At 40.2% G+C, this 25,712-nt stretch overlaps 1 protein-coding gene across 1 annotated transcript; it reads right to left on the reverse strand.

Moving 5' to 3' along the window:
• Nucleotides 1-407: 407 nt before the first annotated feature.
• Nucleotides 408-24,434, reverse strand: GEMIN8 (gem nuclear organelle associated protein 8). The gene is made up of 5 exons (XM_054065787.1): nucleotides 24,367-24,434; nucleotides 22,193-22,244; nucleotides 19,121-19,157; nucleotides 16,020-16,440; nucleotides 408-1,023 (listed from the first exon to the last, which is right to left on the reverse strand). The coding sequence occupies exons 3-5, from the start codon at nucleotides 19,121-19,123 to the stop codon at nucleotides 773-775; spliced, it is 675 nt and encodes a 224-aa protein (XP_053921762.1). The 5' UTR covers nucleotides 19,124-19,157; nucleotides 22,193-22,244; nucleotides 24,367-24,434; the 3' UTR covers nucleotides 408-772.
• Nucleotides 24,435-25,712: the final 1,278 nt, after the last annotated feature.

Below are 25,712 nucleotides of genomic sequence, written 5' to 3' on the forward strand. Positions count from 1 at the left end.
TTTATTAAAATGGCAAAAATTGCCCAAAAGTGCTCTGTCCTCTTAAGTTTCTCTTCTGCTAAGCAGATCTCTAATGACAGGGCCACATCAAGCTGCTCCCCCTTCCTTCATTAAAACATTTTTCTACATAAATTTTCTTTAAAGCGGAACTCCTGCCAGACAAGTATCAGCCTGGAAGAAAAACTTCCTGCTTTATTATAAACCTTTGAAAAAGATGTCAACTGGCCGGGCTACAGAAATTGAATATGTTGTATCTTGGCCAATGGGCTCCCATTTCTCAAAAAAATCCAAGGTTAGCAGACATAACACTTCAAGTTGTGTTGCTTTAAACAGGATCCAAATGCTACTATGTTAAATAAGACTGAAAAATGGAACTACTTTATTTCCTAAATGGGAAGAGACGACAATCCATATAGTCATTTTATTTTTCACTTTGCTTTAAGTTTTCCCAGTTCACCGAGTATAGAAGTTGTTGTTTCTTGCAAGCACAGTCCAGGCAGGTGAGTATTAAATGAGTGAAACTATGACTTTAGATAGTTTTGATATTACCATCTCTTCTATTACTATTTGACAACTGTATGTTGGTAGAACAGACTGTGACAATCGCAGACTGACAGCGTAAAAGGAACCCAGGGCAAAGAAACATGCTGCCCATGCCAGCCTCTGCCCCAAACCCCAACCAAACCCAAAATTTGCAATTTGCTCTTTCGGCAGCACAACCTGAGGCACCCACCCTACACCTCTGTGTCAGGTCAGAGCAAAGTCTAGCTACTCACAGCTTAAGGGGAATAATGGGCCAGTATTTAGGCTGCTTTTTGTCACAGTTTCTATCAAAGATAAGCTGCATGGCAGCCTCCATTGCCTGGATTTTGGCAGCTGCTGCACCATACAGTTTCTTCATTTCTGCCATTCGCCTCTCCCCAGGCCTTTCTGTAGGTGGCTGTGCAGAACGCTCCGTCCTTCGGTGAAGGTCTTGATCGGCTTCCACATACTGGTCCTCAGCTTCCAGCTCCTGCTGTCTTCCTAGACAAATAAACCAAACGAGATGTAAACTACTGAGCTATGAATCAATCACAATGTATATTAACTTTTAAAATATTATATATTCAAATTTGTGCTTGATCTAGACGCTTGAGATCCACACATTCTAGGGTGCAGCCAACTTCTGCAACTGATAAAACAACTTGCATATTACTTGTTCTGCTATGTGTATTATGCATAATGACAAATGCCTACTAAATATTATGATAAAGCCAGGCTGGAAGAAGTGGGAAGAAAGGAAGATCATAGAACTAAATACGAGGACTATAGAAAAGCTCTGTATTAGTAATAACAAGCAAAAATCAACATTGCTTTACTTCTCTCCAACATACACACATGCCTTGAAAAGAAAGAAACTGAAACAAAAACCAACCAATACACACAAAAAAATACTCTGTCCCACCCCCCAAAAAACCAAACAACCCCAAAAATTCAACCAAGAGAGCTGGTTTCCAAAGTAATGACTCAGCTCTTCAAATAAAGAAACAATGCACAGGAAACACAACTTTAGCTGAACCATAGCCAAGAGAAAATGTAATCAGTTATTACTCTACAAAAGTGAACAAATTGGTCTGTCATGTGTCTGCCATAACGCACATCTAAAGAAACACAGCTGTTAACTGTGTTTAGACAAGAGATCTCATCTATTTCTCAAGACTTATAAAGTTCAAAATCAACTGCCTTACTGCCATTGTTTTGAAGACAAACCAGAACAGCACACAACATAAATCCCTGCACCATGTCTGTTAAAGTGGATTTAAAACAATTCAGAGAGGTGAAGTATTTGGCCTGATCTGTCAGCAAAAATCCTTGGGAAGCAAGAACTTGATTCTGCATGCCCAAACATACTTCCACTTTCTGGGAACTGCTCTGATAGAACAAATAATGCTTTATGCAGTTAAAACAGCAAAGCATTATTCAAGACTCTCCTCTTCTGGGGACATTTCTATGAGATGAAGAAAAACACCTGGCAGTTGAACTTCACCTACCAATAACAAATGACAGTTCTCAAAAATGCATCACAGAAACAGTTCACTGCTGATGCCACCACTTTTTTTTTTTTTTTTTTTTTTTAATAACACCAAAGGGGACAAGAGTGTCCACAGGTCAGGATGCATTAGTCACATACAGGACGTTCTTCTCAGAGTTTAGTGCCACGTACCTCTTCCCTCCTTCCCTTGAGACAGAGATTTAGCTTCCACAAAACACATGACATCTGCAAACCCTAACCCAAAGTTAAGTATCCTACCATATCTGTGTCAAACATCTGCAGCTTATTTTTACACTGGAAAGTATTGTACAGAGCAGCCAACTAACTGTCGCTCAGCCTTACTAGATGAATTATCCCCCGTACTTCACAGAAAATAGGTATTTTAAACACTATATTCAGAAGCTTCAATTGTGGCATCTTTTTGTCTGACAGGGACACAGAAAGCTCTTTCCCATCATTACAAACACCATCCAGTTTTGTGCTGGTAGGCCAAGGACAGGAATGCTTGAGGGGTTATTAACAATCTATTCCAATTTCACTTTCTGTGATTTTGCTTTAAGGGCACACCCCTATGTAGACTGCACTGCCAGAATTCAGGAAGAAACATACATTAGAGCCCATATGCATTTTTGGAAGAGTCTGATTTATTTTGTGTCAGGCTACTTCAAGCAGAAGGTCTGAGTTAAAAGAACTAACATTGCCTACAGAGGGCTCAGCACCACCAGACAGGCTACAGCACTCAGGCTGTGACTACACAGATCACTTGCATCCCACTGAAACTATCTTCCTGCAGCACTAGACTGCCCACAGATAGGTAAGATGCTTTCAGGCATGAACTTGATGCAAATTACACTGAGTAGTATTAGATAGAAAATAAAAATTTGTGCTGGAAAAACAATGTGACTCACTGCAGGTTACACAGCATAACTTTGTCAGGGCAATTAACTGAACCCATATTTGTTGACTCTCTTGAGCCACAAAGATAGTTCCTTGTACTTCTCTATTGCCCACAGATATTTTTTACGCATTGGTTCTATAGCTGCACGCTAGAAACAGCTGCTTCCTTGCCTTCTTGCCATAGAATGCTGATAGCTCACTGCACACAATAACACTTAAGAAAAATTAATTTATCTGGACAATTAATTCTTCTGTTTGGAAATTAAATGGGTATCCAGCAGAAGCCTTATGATAGATGAGCGGATTACAGTTTAGTATGCATTAATCTCCATTTTGTAGCACAGAGCAGTTCATAAACCTGTAGATCCAAATGATAATAATCAAAATAATAATACCAATAAAAATTCCATTCTTAAAATTACTTAACAAATCTCTGGAGTATCTGTTTTACTTTATACTCATCAGGTGTACTGCCCTTAACTTTCTAAGCTGACTTTTACTATTTCAAAGCCAAGGGTTAAAAAATTCCCACAGCGACTCTATTACAGAGTCCCAGACATGTAAAACAGCTCTACAGAGCCCAGGCAGAGACTGGGGACAGAAATCCTGTACAGGGACCTACAGTTTTTTCTGTACCAAATTTAATCACAGAACATGGCTACTGTCGCTGTTGGAATACGCTGAAGTTTCAAATCCGTTATTTGTGGAGAGATGCTAACATGACAAACTTCACTGTTAGTGACAGCACTATTTGCTGTCATGGACAATCAAGGAAAGGTAAAGCCATGGAAATAAAGCCATGTGTACCGCTTTGGGAAAAAACAGTATTTCCAGCCAAACATAAACATAAGAAACAGATGACAAGAGAGAAAGTTTTGTCTTGGTGAGATACATGCTAAACTTTCTTTCGCAGGGCAGGGGCTGGGAAGTAGAACTGCTCTTATTTCCTGCAGCCTGGGTTTTTTTGATTACCTCAAAATTTACTTTAAAAACACCACAAAGCAATGCAACTTGAGCTTAATGTGCAAGTACCTCTTCATCAAAAAGATGAAAAGCACCTGACAACTGAACAAACAAAATTATAAACTATCTATAGCATTAAACCTATAGAGGCAAACAGAATTTCTCTGAAGCAAGTACCACAAAATCATCTATGAACTACGTAGCAAGGTTTACCAAAACACTAATTCTATGTAAGCAGCAACAAAGTTCCCAGCTCATTCTAAAATCAGTTTCACACTCCAAATTTGCAAGTCTTTGTGTTGCCAAGTTATAAATGTAAAACAATTTTTACACAGTTCTAAGCAGTTCCTCATTCCACATTCACACAGCGCTTTCTTTTACAGCATTCAGCTTCAACTAATGGCAAACTTCCTCCCATTGTGGGACAGTACTTTGCAAATGTTCACAAGGCAGGCAGCTGCCATGGTGGTCGGTCCCTACACAAAGGAAAAGCACTGCTATCATTTTCCTAATTGGTCAGCTCCATTTCTTCCCAAAGATGCTCTTCCTCTCTTGAAGCTCTTCTCAGAATTAATTTCTTCCTACAAAGTCCAGTCCATTTGGGAAATCATCATTACCTGGCCAGAACCAATTGAGACATCTTTTTCCAAACATCGTAAATAGCCTTTTTTCTTTATCTTTAAGGAATACTGAGATCTCTACCTAACTCATAATGCATGCTGGGACATCATCAGTTATTCCAGTTTTGGGTTGCCGTCTGTTGTTCCCTGAAATTTTCCCCACCTTATACAGATGACTTTTAATATGGGGTATAATAGCTGAAAGGAAAAATGAGCATATGTAGACAACTACCTCCATACTCAGGGACTGCCAAAAGCAGGATAAACAGTAACTAGTATCTTAGCTATTCACTGCATTTTGGTCTCCATATGCACACAAATACCCTTTTACAAGTTTTCAGCAAAACTATGACCTAAGCCCTTCAAGATGTAAACTATTTCCCCCACAGGCATTTAGAAACTCAGATGTCCTGTTTCTCTTATTTTCTAAGAAGGAGACCATCACATACTTTCGTAAGTTTGATCCACTTTGCTCTCCTTTCTTTGTAATATCCTTTGAGAAGCTTAAGTAGTAATAAAAAATTTCCTCTCTGGAATTCACCCTCTTATTAAAAGAATAAAAACAAAACCAAAAAACAAAACAAGGAGAAAAACAACCTTAAAACTAAAACGCAAATAAATTTCCTTATTTGGAGAAAAGTCTTAATGGAGAGGCTTTTCAACATTTAAAGGAGACAAAAGTAGGGAGGGTAATCATCCGCATCAGATTTTTAATGAAAGATTTATACCCAGTGTTGTGTTGTTTCTTGTACATTTCCACCTCTTAATATGTATACGTCCAACCCTTAGCTCACTGCAGCTACTGATCCTAGGTGATCTGACGATGTTCCTTATACAGGCAGTCTTCTTCACTGTTCTATAGCTGCATACGCTCTGCAGTCTACCATGTTCTACCCCTCACAATGGTAGTAATGGCAAGTGACCAGGGGCTTCTTCCTTCTAAGTATCAAATGGCCTCTACTGACATTCAGTTTCTTTCTTAGCACATTATTCTTCAAGGAAATATTGCACTTTCCCCAGTCTTGATCTGTTTTTACTTTTCCATGATTTCAGACGGACCTAGACCCCCGTTCACATATTTACCTGCTTATTCCAAGTGATGAATGATTTTCTGTTACTGCTGCACGTGCACATTTTGAGCCTTCTCGTCTTGTCTTAAATGCTACCTGAGATGATCTTGAGCAGCCCACACTAACCAAGTTAAAAACACTGCCCAATTCTACTGATTAAAAACTCCTAGTTCTCTCTTTGAATGTCACTTCCTACAAGCCTATCTGCTGTGTTAAATATTCTGCCCACACAGGCTTCTCAACACAAAATTTGTCAGCTTCTTTGTCTCCCTAGAAAAGCTAAGTTCCTTTACCATAAACTTACATACAATTTTTTTCTGAGATGATAGCATCAGACCATTTTTTTATGCCTGCACTCTCATAAACCAGGCACATCATGGGGAAAACCAGAATGTTTGCCTAAAGGAATTCCAACAAAATAAGGATTTAAACCTGAGGATTTGTAAACACAATATTCAAGGAGTTCAATTTCTAAAGAACTTTGAACTTCCAGAGAGCTGAGATCACTAGCATTACTCTTTATCAGGTGCAAAGCTTTGCAGGACCCGCAAAGATGCAGAGATTCCATCAGTGGGAGCCTGTGAGATACAAACAATTGTGACTTACCCCCACATCTGTAAAAATAAAATATTCAGGGATGCTGAAAATGGCAGTCTTGCTTTCTCACTTTGGAACACCATGCAACTCACAGAAATTGTGGAAATATACTGGAAGAACAGAGTGATGATTTTACAGTGGAATGAACAGCCTTATTCTATGCGTAAGCTGGCTTGGGGAAAAATACACTTATGCTTAAACTTCTTAAATTTAAAACCTTGTGCTTGCAAAAAAAACCCCAAACCAAAAGGATTACAGATGACATGACGTAACTTCCTGCTTCACTTTTAACAGAAGTCTGATTTACAGAGAAATGAAGACAGCTAGGCCATATCTTACTATGCCAGCAGCCTAACCCATGCAGCAAAATAAGATGTTGTAGCTGATTTGAAAACACTAATTTGCAGTAAAAGTGACTTTTTGGAGGGGATAATTGCCTGCAATGATAAGCTCTCAGTCACCAGACTCACAACCACCATGAAAGCAAACTACCAAAACCACTGAGGGTATTAAAACACCAAGCATCTACACTGATAAGTTTTCCATCACAGCTGAGGAGAGAATGAGTTAAAATAAATTGAATATTTCACCACATATATCTACAAGCAATGCAATATTCTCAAGAAAATAAAAAATGTTCTGTTACAGGCTTTGAAGTAAGAGCAGATGTGATTCCTTGGCAGGCTTCTACCAGTTCCATGGTTCCACAGGCATTTTTCTGTCCTCAGCTACAAAACCAGCTTAGGCAGTTTATGCTCCCCTTCTTCCTCCCTTAGTGGCATGCTCCCAGGCCCCTCAAGGATGTTGCTACCATTGTTTAAGGGGCCATACAATGAGTCCTAAAAAAAAAAAAAAAAAAAAAATCCCAACCCCCAATAAATTATATTTAATCCTGGTTCAGTTCAGTGTCTTGCACCACACACACACTAATGGGGCAACACTGGAGCAGGAGTGAATTGTTAGGAAGAAAAGTTGCTTAACCTCGCTTTGCACTTTTGAGATGTGTTCATCGAAGCACAGCCTGACTGAACACCTATTGGTAGAAGCAGGAAATACTCTAAGGCGAGAAAGTGTGCTCCCTAAAAAAGATACAGTTCCAACAGGCTGTCTAAGCAGACAGCAAACAGATTTTGCAAATCTGAGTACTCAGTTTGATACTTTCACTATAATGCAGACTTTCTACATATTTTAAAGAGGACACCTCTGTAGAGAGAGGGCAAAATTACTTACCGAGACAGCAAGTGGAGAGAAACTATCTTTGCAATCAAAATTAATACAAAGCCAGGAAATAAAATTGGAACCAAGGTGTTCCACTTACAGGTTTGCTGCTGGGTAGTATGTACCACTCTCAGGATAATTAACCACACACTTCACTATAATGAATCCATAGAATGAATGTAATACTTCCCTAGTGACAGAGAGTTTTAAAGAATTAATCATCTTGCATTATTTTGAAATCCGTGAGTTAAGTAACTAGCATAAAGGTACACATTTAACTGGAGAATAAAGAAGCCAATTTCTGGTTTAGAAATAGGATTAAAACCCAAGAAGAGTTGGTTGTCTTGTGGTCTCCAAAACAAACTGCCAAAGATCCTAGAAGGAAACAATACATACCTTCGTGTCCACATTTTCACTAGCAGTAGTCTACACTGGTTACTGCCCAGCTAAACAACAAAGTACCTTTCTTTTATTTTCTTCTAGTATCTTCCACAATAAAACCCTTAAGAAGGAGTATTCTTATTGCAACCAGAAAATGAACTGAGACAATCAAACCCCATAAACACCAGACAACCAGCTAGATCAGTGGAACCTCAAGTGAAGACCTGCTCTAGAAATCTGAATGCTCTACATGTAACTCATAATCAGGTTTATGTTACAAAACACACAGGCAAGCCCAGCGTGACCAGGCATCTATACCACACCAAGAGATACCAAGGTGTCCAGACTTGTGCACTTGTGCCACCTGACAGAATTAAACAGCCAGGAAGCTGCTGACAGACCACTGCTTAGAAATTAGTACAGGACCAGGCACTGGCATCTGCCTCCAGTAAGGATCAAGTCTACAGCAATAAGATTAAATACAGACCAGCTGACTCTGCATTCCCATCCCCCAAAACAACTCCAATCTGTCACTGATGGCAACAATGCTGACGCCAGACAAAGACACCAGTGCTAGAGTAAACAGAAGGATTACTTAAAGCTATATATAACTGCATCTACATATACACATACATATATGGCACAGTCAGAGAAGACCAAGCAAAGAAGTGTTCAAATTTAAAAGTGCCTCTTTAAAAGCAAACCAGCACATTGAAGAAACTTGAGTTTTCACAATAATTTTTCACATGTGCCCTGAATAGAAATCAAGCACAGACACTTGTAAGACAGTATTCCACAAGGTACAGAGTGCTAGACAGCTAAACAATACTGAAAGCTTGGTGCCTTCAGGCAAGAAAAAAAGCAAGTAGCCTGTACCAGTCTTCTAAATCAAACTCACACATTTGAAATTTCTTTCTTGACTCAGGCCACAGACTACACTGCTGAATTCAACTTTGTTTTATTGCATGACATGAGAAAGCAGCTCAGTAATATATGCAGGGAAAACTGCAAATGTATAAATTTATAAATAAATCAAAAAAAAAGAAAACTTTCTTTGAGAGCAACCTGTAACCATGTTGTTGGTTTTCTAAAAGGAGTTATAATCAAGCTATGGACTGACCTTTCAGATAACCAGCAGGTCCATAAGTAAAGTATTACTGCAGGCAACATGGAACTAAGTAACAATCTCTGAGCCAGATAAAATTATTTCAGCATGTAAATATACATTATTTCCATACTATCAGTAAACTACAGTGTGCTGCCTGGCCAATCATTTTGAAAGAGCCATCTGGAAAAAGTGTCAAACTAAGGGAATCAGCAAAATCTATCGCAACTCCTGAAAGAGAAGGCTGAGCAGTAGCTTTGGAAACTTAGTTTACCTTCAACTTTCTAGAGTTTCTCATCGCTTGTTTCAGCATTCTAGTAAGTTAAATGAAATATACTTAAATGCATGAGGATAACTGCTATGGCCAGTATTAAAAACACAACAAAAAACATTGGGAAAATATGCCAGAGAAAACTGGCACATATGTGTCTATTGTACCTCCCACAAAAGGGAGAAACTTGCCACTAGAATTAATTCCAAAGTTGGCTGCTGGAGTAGTAGTCTGAGCATTATCTCTTTCAAAAAGGGAGCTGGCACTCCTGCCTTCAGCAAGTCACTTTGTACTTCTTAGTAAGTGAGAGCTCCATGTCTCCCCCTCAGTCACTTCAACAGTGCAATTCACACGTGAAGGAAGTGTTTAAGTGACTTGAAGAGAAGACTTCACATGAGGAGAGCCATCAGACTTAAAGCCCATCTAGCCTCACAGCCTGTTTACCACAAAGTAACTAATGCCAAGGGAAGAATGCAAAAGCAGGGAATGCAAGTAACTACACTTCACCAGCTTTACCTACAGAGAAATGGAGAGATCAAAAAAAAGGCAGATACCTCTTCCTGCACTCCTCCAAAGCCAGCCATATGTTCTGCTATCTACCCACCTCAACACTTCCTCCACAAACGTGTCACACATGATGCAGTCTCCATAATCTGAACTCTTCTACAATTCTTCAGCCTCCTTCCTACCATACCAGCAGCCAAAAATCCCCAAATTTTAAAGTGAGTCTTCCAACCTTTTTGCTCAGCAACCACAGCAGAAATTGAAGACCTCCTAGAAAAGCTGCTCTGCACGCTCTTTGGAGACCTGCATTCCCTGTCAGTTTCTCCAATTTCTGTGGATACAGAGCTGACTTTTTGAACAACAATCACCACTACAGCAAGGACAAATGAAATGAAACATAGATGATTCATATCCAGCTAAGGTAATAGGTAAAGGTAATAAAAATAACAATCAGTAGTAATACACCCATGTTATTTATTTCAGTACTAATACCTATTTATGATTTGGTCTTTATTTTACATTGCCTCTGTGATTTCAAGTGTATTGCAGAGCCGCATTCTGACAATTTAGACATAAGTTCTTGAAAATATCAGGGGGAAGCTTTGATAACCAGATGGACAGGTATGGGTACTTTGGAGGCCAATAACTTTAACAGCAATGAACAGCTGGATCAACCTGTATTGAGTACCTCACATGGCTGTAGCACAACTGTTTGCCTCAGTGTGCTGTCCAACCAACCTTCTCTATTTTCCAGAGAGACAGGGAAGTGCTATCACTCCTGTATAAAAAGAAAAAAGACACAAATTCCTAGAGCAAGTGGTGCCTTACATTCCTTGGAATGGGCTTCACAGCAGATCACATCACAAACTGGCACAGGTGCTCAACCCAGGCACTGAAAAAGATGAGAATGACAATATTCCCTTCACCTTGGGGTTTAAGATGCATTATACTTTGGGCATATCACTAGCTCTCTTCTTCCTGGAAGGCACAGTTGGAAGAGAAAGATTATTATATTGGATATCTGTTTCTAAATTCCACCCATGTTGAAAGCTTCGTGGATCTAATAATCCTAAATGGCATGTCCAAGGTCATTCTGTAAGTCTGAAAATACTACCAAGTTGCCATGGGTAGCCTAACAGCCTCTGTCTGTTTCACTTTATTTTGAGCATGTGAGGAAATGAGTTTCAAAAAGAGGCAGATGGAAGTCTCTGAACTCTCTGTTTCTGCCTGCACAGCACCCACATTACCCTAATGACAATGCACATGAATTCTATCTGGATGCTTCCGATAAAACTGAGCCACAGTGAGAGATGGTGAAAAGCAAATGGTGTCTCTGAAGTCTTGGCATTAACAACGCCCCATTAAAACCAGCAGGGGTAAACTGTGGGTCTCCAAGCACATACACACAAGGGCTCTGCTTTATAACAGAGACTTAAAGTGTTTAACACTTGGAATATTTTGCTGCCATGCTCTGTTGTAGATTCTGAGATTTTGTAGATAAATAGCATAGAAAGCACACAACGTCACTATATCCTCTTCCATCTTCGTCCTTAATAATGCTTTTCATAATCACTTCAGTGCTGTATACCCCGAAACATTAAACATTCTTGATACAGCAGCAGTTCCCTCAGTTGTGTTAGAAAACGCTTAATTCATAGCTTACACTGTCATTGTCTGCTTACAAAGCTGAGAGTATCGCACTAAAGGCAGATGAATTCAGACTTCTTAGCACAGAACTGAGTTAGAGCTCTATCCTAAGTAAAAACATTTAGATATTCAGCAATGCTGCACGTGGCACTCAGATGGAACCAGTAATCGAGGAATTTTAGGTGAAATGGAAAAGTGCATAAACTGTGGAGACAGACTACCCAAGACAAGCGATTAGCACAGAACAGCTTTTATATCAATTTTCCCTAGAGCTGTGTCTGTCAGCATGGTCTCACCTGCTCTTTTCCACAGCAGCTGCAGCTGTTTTCACAGGCTACCCTGCAGGGGCAAAGAATTAAGAGAAGACTGGAGGAGCCACTCAGAGCAGCTGCAGATGCTAATGGTATAATCAAGCAGGCAGACCTGCCTTCAAAAAATTACCAGCACTTTTGAGTGCAAGTAGTGTCTGCATCTTCCCACACCAAATTGTTCTTACATGAAGCAGTCTTCCATTACAGCCTTCTGAAAGCTATTTTCAGTCAAATGGCAAGACACTGTTGCATACATGGCCTCCGAGCCCTGGGTTCTGCCTGGTGGTTCTTTGCCAAAGCTTTGCAGAGCCCAGGTATGTCACAGCAATGTCCTCAAGCATTGGAAATCACACAGACACAAAGCAGGCAGTGGCATTCTGCTTGTCTGACCTAAAACCGAATTGTTATGTGTATTTTCCTCTTTAAAAGAAAGTTCCAACAGCTAATTCATCACAGCCATGAAAGTGACCGTGTATATGATAGCAAACTGCTGTTTCCTGTTTCCATGGGATCCTTCTGAGACCAGCAACTATAAAGAACCATCTGTCAAAAGCAGATCTAGCACATGGATGGTGAGGTACAAGGAAGCAATGATCTGTCTCTGTCCTGCACATCTTATTTCTTGCAGATATAAAAAGGCAGCTTATGGTACTCCATACTTTACAGAGTAAAGGATGCTTGGAGAATGTAGTACACTACCTAGGTCTGAGAGGTATGGGACTTAGAAAAATTACGTCATGCTTTTGAACAGCCAGAGGGAAGACTTAAATGCAACTAAGAACATCCCCAAGAAGCACAGTACATTATGATCACAATTACACGAAGAATCAGAACAACAGAGTAGCCTGACAAGAAAACTAGACAATCACTAGATAATTATGATTGCATATGAAGAAACAACTTAAGAGGAAAGAAATTAAAACTGTCTGTAAGGGATTTTAACCAAATGTATCATATATCTGGAATACCAGATGAGTTTGTAGTGCATTAGATGTCTGAGTTCATACATCCTCAGCAAAACTCGGCTCACAATTCGTCAGGGCATTCCAGGAAAATACAACTTGAATGCAACATGACATGAATATAAAACCTAGTAAGAATTTGACATGAATTCAAAGGCAAAGAAATTGTTTTAAAAGAGACTGTGAATGACTGTATCACTGCTAAAGTGTTAAATCATGCAGCAAGGCTCAGAGTTTGCCAGTTTCAAAGGCTTTACTGTGCAAGTCAGCCAATCACTACAAGTGCCCACTGTGAAAACAAAAAAAATCGCTACAGAAGTTAGGAACCTGCTTGTTGAAGTTTGTACCGGTTATATAAAAAATGAAAAAAAACTTAGGTTTTCTTCTTTGGCTAGTTTGATGCAATGGCTTTCTTATCTTTGAAACTTTTGGCTTTGCAATTAGCGTTACATTTGTATTTCACCAAAATGCCTTTCCCAACTACACTGCAGGCCTATTTAAGTCTTCCACAGTTAAAGTTTGCAAGATCTTATGTTCCAATGTCTGCGATCATGTTTACCTCCAGCAGACTCTACATCAGGCATTAGAAGTGAAGAGTTTGACAGCAGCTAGGATCCATTTTAGTCGATTTGATTATCCTTCTACACACCGATGAAACATGGATCGTGTGTGGGAACCAACTATGTCTTACTTGGTAAATCAAGACTGTCATTATGCATTTCCAAAATAGCTGCATTAATGCTGCATAGTAATTTCTAATTTTGCAGGGCCTGAAAAACACCAGACTAATGGAAATCATCCTTCAAAAAGATAAATCAGATCTCCACCCTCCATACTAGTATCCCCTTCTTTGTGTCAAATTCCCATTTATGTTTGTCCCATCACTCTTTTCCTATGTGTCTCGCACTTCAGTAAGTTGCAATAAACATATATTAAACTCCTGCATAGCATTTATTTTAAGAGAAAAGAAAGCCAGGTGTCTTCTCCACAAGTACATATCAAGGTGCAGGGGTCAAAGGCTGCAAACTCCACCTGGAGCCCCTTATTTATGCCAGAGAAAGAAAACACAAGACACAGCCTTCCCCTTAATTTTCCCTAACAGCTGGCTTGTACTTCATCTGATCATCCAGGTCATTATTGATATTCTGCTTTGACACATAACTAAACAATGTAATTCAGTTCAGAAAAAATTTACAACTCTTACCTCAACATTACAAATGTCTCTTCCAGAGCTGGATGCCTAAATTTTAGGCATTACTAAGCTTTAAAGTCCCTCAGTTTCTCTAAAAATCTGCTCCTAAGATGGAGGGGCAGCCCAGGACATACCGTTACGAGAGGAAATACTTAAGTAACTGTGGGTTTCTTTTCTGGATGCATTATTTCCATCTTCCTAAGCATCAATACAGAACAACAATCATTCTTCAGCACAGTATGGAAGCTAAAAAATGACAGTATCATTATAGATCGCAGCTTAATGAACCCCTAAATTTCATTTTGTTCAGTAACAGCATCCAGGAAAATTAATAACAACTACCTCATAAAATAGAGTGGTACCACCTTCAACACAGTATCCATACCAGTTCATTTCACATGATCAGGTAAACAATGATTTCCCCCTCCTGCTGCTGATGTTTCTTCTTATGCGAAAGTTCAACAGAATTAAAAATGTATTCTATTTTCCTTCCCCCTCCACAAAAGAAAAAAGTATTTCTGAACAAGACCATACTGTACTTTTAATTACTCATAAATTTAGCACTTAGATAGCACTAAGTTCTGAGACACTTTTAAATTTCAATTAAATCAAGTACTTGTTTACTTTTTCATGCTTGGAGAAGTACAGATGATTACTATTATTATCCTCATTTTATCAGGGAAAATATTAAGGAAACAGGCATGCAGTAGCTAAAGACCAGACTCTGCTTAAATTTTCAGGAAGATCTGGAATAGCGCTGCTGAAGAGAATGGACTCACACCTGCCCAGAACTAGGTTACTACATGGCACACAGCAGAGACTTCATAATATGAAAAGGCTCCAAGTACTGCTGTGGTGGAAGGAACAAAAGTAAAATCTTAATCTGAGTCACAAACTTCTTCTGGATTTACGGGCTCATCATAAAGAATCAAATCTTATTTTTAGCAAGAGCAGTTGGTGAGGGACCGGGAAGAGATTAAATAGGCATACCAAGGTCATATAGGACATTTGTGACAAAAAACATCTCTGAGCTTAGATTTCCCAACTTCCAGGATACCACTTTTATCACTTGCACACCTTTTAAACACCACTAACCATAAAGACAAAATGAATCCAAAGAACATGTACTGCATTTCTAGAAGTAATAGAGCATCTTAAAGCTTTCTGTACCTCATCAAAGAATGTTTCAACACAGAACACCAAGCTGATTCTGCACAAGCATGACAAGAAAGGGATGCATGTCAGGCATTACCACTGAGCTCATTAACTCACCTTTGTCTGTGAAATAAAGCAGCTGTGTGTGCATTATACTGATGCAAGCGCAAAGTTAAACTCAGGTGTTTCAGTTCATTGGATACCCTCTGATCAAAGAGCTTAACATGATTTCTATCTCTCCCTCCCAATCCCTGCCTTTATTACTCATTTTTACAACATTTACCTCTTTCAAAGAAAGCTCTATTAGGTATTTCCTATTAGAGTAACATGGGAAAAGTTATTTTTATCATGCTGCTTTCTTAAAGCAGATAATAAATCTGCCTGCAACATTTGTATATGTAGTAAAGTGTCAGTAAAATACAACATAATATTTTATTTCTTTTAAAGATTTCACAAAAACAAAGATGACCAGTAGCTCTGAGGATGAAGACCTGGGAAAAAAAAAACATTTGGCTTATTTTCCCTGTTTAAAGACTTGGGTCCTGTATTAAGATGCAAAAGAAAGAGAAACCTGTGGTAGAGAATGAAGAGTACCCTAGGGATGCAGGAGGAGAAGAAAAAGGCTGTGGAATTTTACTGTGGGGTTATCAAAAAAATAACAAACAAAATGTTTGCTCCATTTTATAAAACACATTCAGGATTACTCTAGGGTTTAGTTAATGTAGTGAAGCACTTCCTCTGGGTTCCCCTCTCAGACATATAGCATGTTAGCTAGATTTAACCATAAAAATTTGGGAGTTTTTCCTTCAGCACTGAAGATGAATATTGTCTTCTGGACAAGTACATTATTGTCCTATTTGCAGTCATAATTTTCTCTCTTCACAAAAAAACCCTTCAAACGTTTTCTGATGCTTATTTCTAATGAATGGTATTCAAGTGCACCCACCAGCTTTGCCTGTTTCATTCTGTTTGGCTTGCTCACGTGTAGAACCTATTTCTGTGAATTGTTACAAAACCTATAAATGCTGAAGCCACCCATCACTCAATGTTATGGCCACCGAATACCAGAAAACATAGAACAAGCATGGACTTACGCAGTTCTTCCCGGTGCCTCTCTGTCTGCGCAAAAAACTGACGAAGCTCCTCTGTGATCTCCATGTTACTCAAGTCGTATTCTATCTCCCCTTCAGACTCAGAGTATTCCTCCATTTCAGAGTCACCATCCTCCTTTCCCTGGTGGGCACCTGCGTACTGCTGAGCTGCCCCACGGTACTGATCTCTGCCATGAGGGCTATAGCTGGAAGAATAGCTCTGGGTATGTGGGAGATCATTCCCATCCCAATCTGAGTAGCGGCTACTTGGAGTGGTTGTAGAAGGATGCCATGGTTGGTGATAAAAGGACTCCATGGCTTTCCTGTAGGCTTTCTGGTGTCTATGCATCCAGCGCATAGCTAAGTCATAGTGCTTCCAGTATCTTGCATACACTCGCTGAGAATACCATGGCTCTGTGTCTTCCTGTGGCCAAAAAAAGCGAAGGCAAAAGAACATCAAGGTTAAAAAAAAAAGTAAAAAAGGAGAAAATAATTGAGGAGAGAAATACTGCCAACTCAAACACAAAAGTCTTCCTTTTAATAACTAGTCATCCTTTTCCTATGTTACCTCATTACTCTGACAAAAGATTGTTTTCGCATGAACACAACTACCAATGAAGAGTTAGCAGTAGAGAAGTCGTCATGTCCAGAAGGACTTTCAAAGTGTTTGTGCTACTACAGTGGAAACCAGTTATTTTTAAGGCTGCGTGGATGCCGTGTGGGTATGTTCCACATTTCCTTAGCCACTCACATGAGTTGTAAGAACTGAATCATTCCAAGGTGTATGTGTTACAACCTACACCTGATTTCCAAATCCGCAGACAGAAAACACAAGAGATTAAAATTCCTCCACATTAAACAAAGGCATTCATTTTATCCAGTAACATATTTCCTCCATCTGCCTGCCAAAGTAAGTTTCCTAGAAAAGGTCAAATGGCAATTCAGCCAAGTTCATATATCCATCATGGCCTTGATCAAAAATAAGACTGTATTTAGCCAAGTGCGAGCTGCCAGTAAATTCCCCTTTTGTACTCATCAGCAACCAACATATGAAAAGGGGTAATAAAGTACCACTGATAAAGTACATGGAAAAATAGTTCTATAAAATGAAACATACTGCAACACACCTTCTGTCTTGCACCTAATCTTGGTTTTCCTGAAAAAACACAGCTTCACACTGTTCTGACTTTACCAGAAACTACAAAGCCCCGCAGTCCCTCTAGCCTTAAGCCCACCTTCTTACAGGCTACTTCATCTTCCTCATCATCCTACTCTCAAAAAGAGGGGATAATAGAGACTCTTAAAAGAAGGCCATAAAGTAAACCAGAGCCTAGAAAAACTAAGATAAATAGTAAGCTTTTTTCTTTCCCCAACATCTTAATTTCCACAGAAAATCTTTCATCTGGGCCAAAACAGAATGCCTATGATTTAAATTGGAAGAATTTTAATTAAGCCATGTTTTGGCAAACACTCAAAACTATGGCAAGATTAGCTGAGGTTTTCAGAGATGAATGTGACATTTACAGCCCTTTATTAGTTTTTTAAGAAAAGGGCATACAAGACAAAAATCTTTCTTTAAGCATGTTTTCTTGATCTGCACTGGCACCATTCCATAGCCTTAAAGGAATGATTGCCTGGAAAAAATATCCCAAAACAAACCTAAGAAATCCTTTCCATTTAGTGCTAATAACATCAAGTGAGGTTAATTTCATTTACTTACATTTGTTTTCACTTTCTGGTTCTCAGGCAATAACGTAAATGCTAAAGAGTTTGGAATATTAACTTTAACTCTGATGTTTCTCTTCTTTCTGCAAAATTGAGTCCATTATCCCATAAAAGATCCATAAATGCTATTTGTTTTTAAGGTCATTGGTAAGTGCTCTCAGAAACAAAACACCTCCGGACATTAGAGTCCATAAAGAAAACTCACTTCAACAAACATGCATTCCTTAAGAAATTCTGATCAAAAAATGCACCCTATTTGTGAAGAGCTGTGGGGCACAGCTACATGATTTAAAAGTCCAGACAAATTATCTTTCTGGATAGTAACAATTAATGGAGGTGAAACTTCATTCTAATTCTCCTCCTGGTCTAACATTGCAATGTTGCAAGATCATGCATTTCAGAAGATTTATTCCTAAGATGAGTGGGTGCAAGAAAAGCATCTGCCTTCCATATGGAATTTCTTCATTCTTAATCATCCAACCACTTAAAAGCTAGGATGAACAGTGTTTTATTTACAGATCTTGTTTTGCTTAAGAATGTCACACTGACTCCTCATCCTTCAGCACCCAGATGAGAATGCCCTGTTGTCAAATCTAATACATTCACAGGTTGCTTTTAGAAGATTTTGTCTTCTTTTATCCTACTACTTAAAAATCCAGTTTTGAAACACCACAAAGCTTCACAAAAGCAGGTATCTCCTACATTCTATGTATTTCCAAAGAAGACAACATACTCTTTTAAAGTCAAAAATTATCTCGTTTTACCAAAGCATTTCTAAAAAGGGCCTTGATGACTTTACTGAAAGCTCTGGAATCCAGCTGGCTGACTTGTCTAGCCAACTAGCTCCAGTAGTTAATTTAGGGGAAAGAAAGACAAAAAGCTACTTCATGTAGACAGAACTGTGATGTTGGCACCTGTCCAACTACTTTTTGTGGCTTTTTTGTTTAAAGTGACCCTTGAAAACCCCTTTTACATTTGAATTTTAAAAATACATCTGTTAAAAAAGATATTACAGAAATGTTTTACATTGGGGTGGAAAAGGGAAAGGAACACTTTAAAGTCTGACTTAGTTCTATGTCTGTGCTTTTTCAGCTGTAGAATAAATGGAAATAAAGAGATTTCCTCAAGGAAACAAAAGCTATAAATCTAGGGCAAATGATCAGAATCCTCTGTTCTTTTCCTGTTATGTCTCTGGAGTCTTCCCAGCAGCAGACAAATCACTCACTGTTGTAATATGAATTCTACTTTCAAAGCAATTCAGCTACTTTCACATCTAATTTTTACATATCCGCACTGACAGTTCAATAAAAGTGTTTATATGCATTTTGTATATAAAATGTGACTAAGTTATCACACAGAAACCCACAAAGACCACTTACCATATCTTGTGGAGTTTATTCTGGTGATTAAGACGAACTAGGAAAAAAAAAAAAAGCTTTTTAATTCATAAAAATATATGCATTAAGATGGTCACAAGCACAGAATATACTTTTGTTAAACTTGAATATTATGGTCTACAGCTATTACCTATCCCCTCTCTGTTGCAGCTAGCTGATATCTCCTATTTATAGTTTTTTAACCACCATCAGCAGTAGTCTTATTCCTTAAAATTCCCCACTAAAACAAGGAGGTTAAAAAGGAGCCTTCTACACAATGCAGCCAAAACTCCTGAGACTGAACACAGTGTTTCCCTATCACCGTTTTATTTTCTATTTTCTCCCATACTTTATTCTTATACAACCTTTATTTTCCAAATTAATGACAACAAAAATCATAAACTTGGAACACGAAACAAGCTGTTCTCAGTTTTTAGTGGTGTCTGTACAGGGACATCTACAAAAGAAGCAATTACCATAAAATGATTAAATCCATCTTGACTCCATTAAAGTAGTAAAGTTTCTGTTGAAATCTATGGTACACTTATAACCGTGTACAATCCCTTCTTTCACTTTATTTCTCTTTTTTTTTCAGACATCTGATCTTGTCTCTCATAAAACACAGGGCAATTCAGTTGCAATCGTACTTTTTAAATGTGAGGAAAAGACAAAAGGAAGAGGGGCAACTGGAGAGGGGTTAAAAAAAAAGAAGAAAAAGGGAGAGGAGACAGGGAGAACAAGATATCCATAAACACCAGGCAGGATTTACAATTAACATCATTTTCACTGTGATTTACCAGCATGGAACACCCAACAATTAATTTTATTACATTAAGATGTTAGCTGCTTCACCCAGACATTTCTCCTGATGCTCTCACCGTCAACTGGAACTTTATGTTAGGTGAGTGCCGGAAAGGTAACAGAAACTCTTTACGCTAAAGGACCATTGCTACCCCTAAGGCATGGTCAAATGCTAGTCCCAGCAACACTGGAATATAGACAAGACAGCACTTAAAACCGTTGCAGATTTATACCAGCATAAAACTAGAATTTTTCAAAATGTGTATGAATACAGTACATATACCAGATATGTTCTGCCTCATACTTAACAATACTGATAAAATAGCAAGTTTTTGTCTCTTAAGAGAAACTGCATTGCATGAAATGAGAACAGGGATGGGTCACAAAGGCAAATTATTTTCCTTTGCAAAGCCCACGCTAAGCACAAACCCACAAACCCTTGGTCACACCAACCCACCTACAAGAAGCACTACCTCCATGAGCAGCCCCATTGCAATCAATGGGACGACTCACGCAAGCAAAGCATTGCAGGATCATTAGGCAACCAAAGTGTGCAAGTCCATTGTATTCTCTCCTGTCTGTTTGGAGGATGAAGAAAACTCAGAGATGAGGTCACTTTAAAACACTGCTGTGACTTGTACCACTCAAACCACACACATACATGAAAGGGTCCTGGGATATCGCCCTTTCTTCATTTCAAATACCACATTTCCCATGCTAGCCCTCTTAAAAACTTTAATTTCCACTCTCATGATGTACACGTGTACTTTTTGTCCCTTTCCCATATGTATCTGGCTAGTGTCAAGGCTACCATACTGTCTTCTTCTCACGCTTAAAAACCTAAGTCCATGACAGCAGGTTCTTCCATCTTTCACTTCATAAAATGTATTTGTATCTCATTTTCATGTTTCACCCTAATTCATACACGACAAAAGATTCTTTGAACTAGTTTCACCACAGAAATCAGGTTCATAGCTTAATGTAAATAGACTTTCTAAAGCAATAAGTGAAGTTTGACACTTTGCTATTAATACACAACATGTACATATGCTCTCTGAAGGGGAACGCGGGAAAAAACACTGGCAAAACTATCCAACTGTATTAGCTTACCAAATATGAAAAACCTGTTTTGCCAAACACAGAAGCTTTAATTATTTTCATAAATTATTTATGAAACATTAGACTACAAATATAAAGCAGAGCATAACAATGCTGCAAGCCAGGACACTAAATTAAAGAATGAGTTTGCTTTATTTTCAGCTGAAGTAACAAACTACATAAAATATGAAACATGTCAAGAAGAAGAAAATAAACACGCTAGCTCTACCTCGATAAATCATACTTTAAAAAATACAACATGGAAGCAACCAAACATACTATACTGACCAGAAAATGTAGAATTTAAAATGATGAAGAGATTTGTCTGTGTATGCTGACCATTAATGATGAAAGTTATTTTTTTGATAAATGTTACTACTTCCTTTTCTCAGTTTTAAAAAACTTCCCAGACGATACTTAAATATGTGAAAACTTCATTGTTTTATATATATATATATATTTAGATATATCCAAACTCAGTACCCAGTTCCTGGCAATGGCTAGTAGATGTTCAGTGAAATATAACATTATAGCGCATGCATACAGGGATTACTTTTCTAGACACACTTCTCCTGATTACAGCAAGTGGCAGTTCAGATACTTTGTTCAGCTGCAAACTTTTTTTGGCTTATAAAGCCAGAATTTGTCATTTCGATGTTTCCATGTCAAACCATGGCAGGAAGTTTCACAGTTTAAGGTGTTAAACATCAGTCTGTGCTGTGCATTTTGAACTTGCCTTACTACATACTCTTTAGAATATCTGAAGAATCCAATAAGAAAAGCATGCCATGTAACATCAATAGTGTGAATCTTCCCACAAACACCGATTTCATTCTAATGCTTACTTTTGGTGCCGAATTCCCATAAAGGAGAAATGTCTGAAAAGTGTTTTGACGGTCTGTGCTTCAGATTAATACTGTGCATTGCTGGTGTATGATGGTAACCTTAATACCAAAGCATCCTGGTTACGCAAAAATTTAAGCATGTGATGGCTGAGACAGTTTCCCTTGAAAAGAAGCAAAGGTAAACTAGGTAAACTCCCCCCTCCACCCCGTATATGCTGCATTCTTGTTTGTGAATGGCAGTAAATATAAGACCTGGCTGGCGCTTAGGATATACCTATGGCTGGTTGGTTGTCACCCCAGCAGGCGAGTCAGCTGAGCTACAAAGACTTACCTATTACTATGGTATCTTCACACCAGTGTCCTCACACTGATAGTAGCAATTCCTGCAAACAGAAGGGAAACAAATTACATGTGAGCCAAAATTATGTTAATTGCAGGGACAACTCACATTTAACATTTAGACCTGAAAACAAAGCAAGCAAATCAAACTTTAGCACATGTGCTATGACTGTTTTGGCAGGAGCAGAGCCTGAGACAGCGTCATCCTCTGCTGCTCCCCAAAAGAGGGTCTTCTCTGAGATTCAGGACACAAACCTAAAAGCTATTTGGGCCAAAGCTGAGAAGTCAAAAGTGCTATAAGCTATACAATTACAGAATCATAGAATCACTAGGATGGAAAAGACCTTTTGAGATCATTGAGTGCAACCATACCTGTCCACTAATAAATCATATCCCTAAACACTTCATCTACATGTCTTTTAAATGCTTCCAGGGATGGTGACTCAACCACTGCCTTGAAAAGCCTGTTTCAGCACCTGATAACTCTTTTGGTGAAGAAATTTTTCCTGACATCTAATCTGAGCCTCCCCTGGTGCAGCTCGAGTTCATTCCCTCTTGTTCTATCACCTACCACTTGGAAAAAGAGACTAACGTGCACCTCTCTACAAACTCCTTTCAGGGAGTTGGAGACAGTGATAAGGTCTCCCCTCAGCTGCTTTTTCTCCAGGCTAAACAAGCCCAGTTCCCTCAGCTGCTCCTCATAAGTCTTGTTCTCCAGTCCCTTCAACAGCTTCGTTGCTCTTCTCTGGATGCGCTCCAGCACCTCGATGTCTTTCTTGCAGTGATGGGCCCAAAACTGAACACAATATTCAAGGTGTGGCCTCACCAGTGCTGATTGAAGGGGCTCAATCACTTCCTTGGTCCTGCTAGACACACTGTTTCTGATACAGACCAAGATGCCATTGGCCTTCTTGGCCACCTGGGCACAAATTCAGATTATTAGTATCCCCAGTTAGCTTCTGTTTCTTTCACATAAGGCTTGTCACTTTAATTGTAAGTAAGAAGATGAAACTTGTAGACTTTTAAAGGCAAAATCCAAGCCCTGGTCTTGATACAAGAAGTAGTTACTGTTACAAAAAGAGGAGTATTTTTTATTTAAGCCAAAGTAGAGTTAAATTTCATCTGAGTAATCATATTTTTTGGAAGTTAGAAAGAATACCCCTCTGACGGCACATTTTCTTTCAAACAGTGTTTTTACAGACACTGTTCATTCTTTGGAGAGGATAATGTCTTGTGTGAAGCATCATCTATGCCGAGCAGATGTCTCTGCTTCTGTATCACCTCTGTTTGCAGCCTTTCTGCATCTCAAATGCAAGGTCAGGAAGAGGCGACCCCAAAACTCCAAATTAGCAAGAGTTTTGTGTGTTGTGAAATTCATAATAACATTAAAATTAGTCCTTGGAAAGTAATGGAATATGCATACGCAACTTTCCAGTACCTGATAGGGGCCTACAAGAAAGCTGGGGAGGGACTGTTTACAAAGGCTTGTGGGGATAGGACCAGGGGGAATGGGTATAAACTGGAGAGGGGCAGATTTAGACTGGACATAAGGAAGAATTTCTTCATGATGAGGGTGGTGAGACACTGGCACAGGTTTCCCAGGGAAGCTGTGGATACCCCATCCCTGGAGGTGTTCCAGGCCAGGTCGGATGGGGCCTTGGGCAGCCTGATTTAGGGGGATGTCCCTGTTCATGGCAGGGGGTTGGAACTGGATGGGATGTAAGGTCCTTTCCAACCCAAACCATTATGTAATTCTATGATTTCTGGGAGAATTTACACACGTGCATGTAAGCGGGAAACACACTCTGTCCCAGCTCTGGTCTGGCTGCACACGATGGACGGAGATCGCTCCCTCCTGTTGCCCAGCCCTGATAAAGGATGCTCGCTCTCTAAAGCTCCAAAATGAGTCTTAGAGAATTTATCTGCCGGCATTTTCGGTATCAATCTCACAGTGCCAATCTCCCGCGCCCAGTCTCCGCCTGAGGCGCCACCGAACCCAAGCGCAGCTCCCATAGGGCGAACAATAAAGCCCCGGAGCTAGCAGGAAAACCCGCTTCCTTAGGAAAAACAGCCTTTACACCCGCCCCAGGCGAGAGGAATAAGGGCAGGGAAAGCCCCACTGACCGCGGATCGCACCCCCCCCACCTCCGCGCCCCCCGCACCCACCAGCCCTCCACGCGGCCGCAGCTCCACCTCCTTCCCGCGCGGGGCGGCACCTCCGCCCGCTGCTTCCGCCCGGCCCCTGCGCGGCCCCGCGGCGCCACCTGCTGGGGAACCGCCCCCCCCGCCCGCCCTTCCCGGACCGCGGGGAGCGCTGTGGGGGAAAAGAGGTCAGGGACCGTCGAGGGCAGGCGTGGCTGTGCGCTGCTAAATCGTAGCGTTTGGGCTGGAAGGGACCTTAAAGACCATCCAGTTCCAACCCCCCTGCCACGGGCAGGGACATCCCACTGGATCAGGCTGCCCAAGGCCCCATCTAACCTGGCCTTGAACACCTCCAGGGATGGGGCATCCACAACTTCCCTGGGCAACCCGTGCCAGTGTCTCATCACTCTCATTGTGAAGAAATTCCTCCTTATGTCTATTCTGAATCCGCCCCTCTCCAGTTTATACCCATTGCCCATTGTCCTATCACTACAAGCCTTTATAAACAGTCCCTCCCCAGCTTTCCTGTAGCCCCTTCAGGTACTGGGAGGTCACCATAAGGCCTTCCCAGTGCCTTCTCTTCTCCAGGCTGAACAACCCCAACTCTCAGCCTGTCCACATAGCAGAGGTGCTCCAGCCCTCTGATCATCTTTGTAGCTCTCCTCTGGACCTGTACCAACAGGGCTCCAGCCTGCTCCGTATCGTTCTTACATTGAGGATTCCAGAACTGGACACAATACTCCAGATGAGGTCTCACAAGAGAGGAATAGAGAGGCAGAATCAGTTCCCTCACCCTGCTGGCCACGCTTCTTTTGATGCAGCCCAGGATACAGTTGGCCTTCTGGGCTGTGAGCAAGTGTTGCCAGCTCATGTCGAGCTTCTCATCAACCAGCACCTCCAAGTCCTTCTCTGCAAGGCTGGTCTCAATCATCCCCCATCCTGTATTGAAACCACAGATTGCCTCAACCCAAGTGCAGGACCTTGTACTTGGCCTGGTTGAACCTCATGATGTTCTCACCGGCCCTCTTCTTTAGCCTGTCCAGGTCCCTCTGGATGACATCCCATCCTTCTGGTGTGGCAACTGCACCACTTATGTGCCTGATGACCATTTCAGTGAAAATTTTTTTCCTAATGTCCAATCTAGACTTCCCCTGACACAGCTTGATGCCATTCCCTCTTGTCCTACCACCTACCACTTGGGAGAAGCGACCAACACCCACATCTCCGCAACCTCCTTTTAGGTAGCTGTAGAGAGCAATAAGGTCTCCCCTCAGCCTCCTCTTCTCCAGGTTAAACAACCCCAGTTCCCTCAGCTGCTCCTCATAAGACTTGTAAAGTATAGAATCATAGGATGTCCTGGGTTGAAAGGG

Source organism: Cuculus canorus, chromosome 1 (genome assembly GCF_017976375.1).
Source record: "Cuculus canorus isolate bCucCan1 chromosome 1, bCucCan1.pri, whole genome shotgun sequence".
Taxonomy (NCBI): Eukaryota; Metazoa; Chordata; class Aves; order Cuculiformes; family Cuculidae; genus Cuculus; species Cuculus canorus.

Excerpts from the sequence above, each read along its gene's own strand:
- GEMIN8 (XM_054065787.1), bottom strand. Across the intron at positions 1,024-16,019 it reads GAGGCACCGGGAAGAACTGC|GAAGACAGCAGGAGCTGGAA; the intron begins GTAAGTCCATGC and ends TTATTTGTCTAG.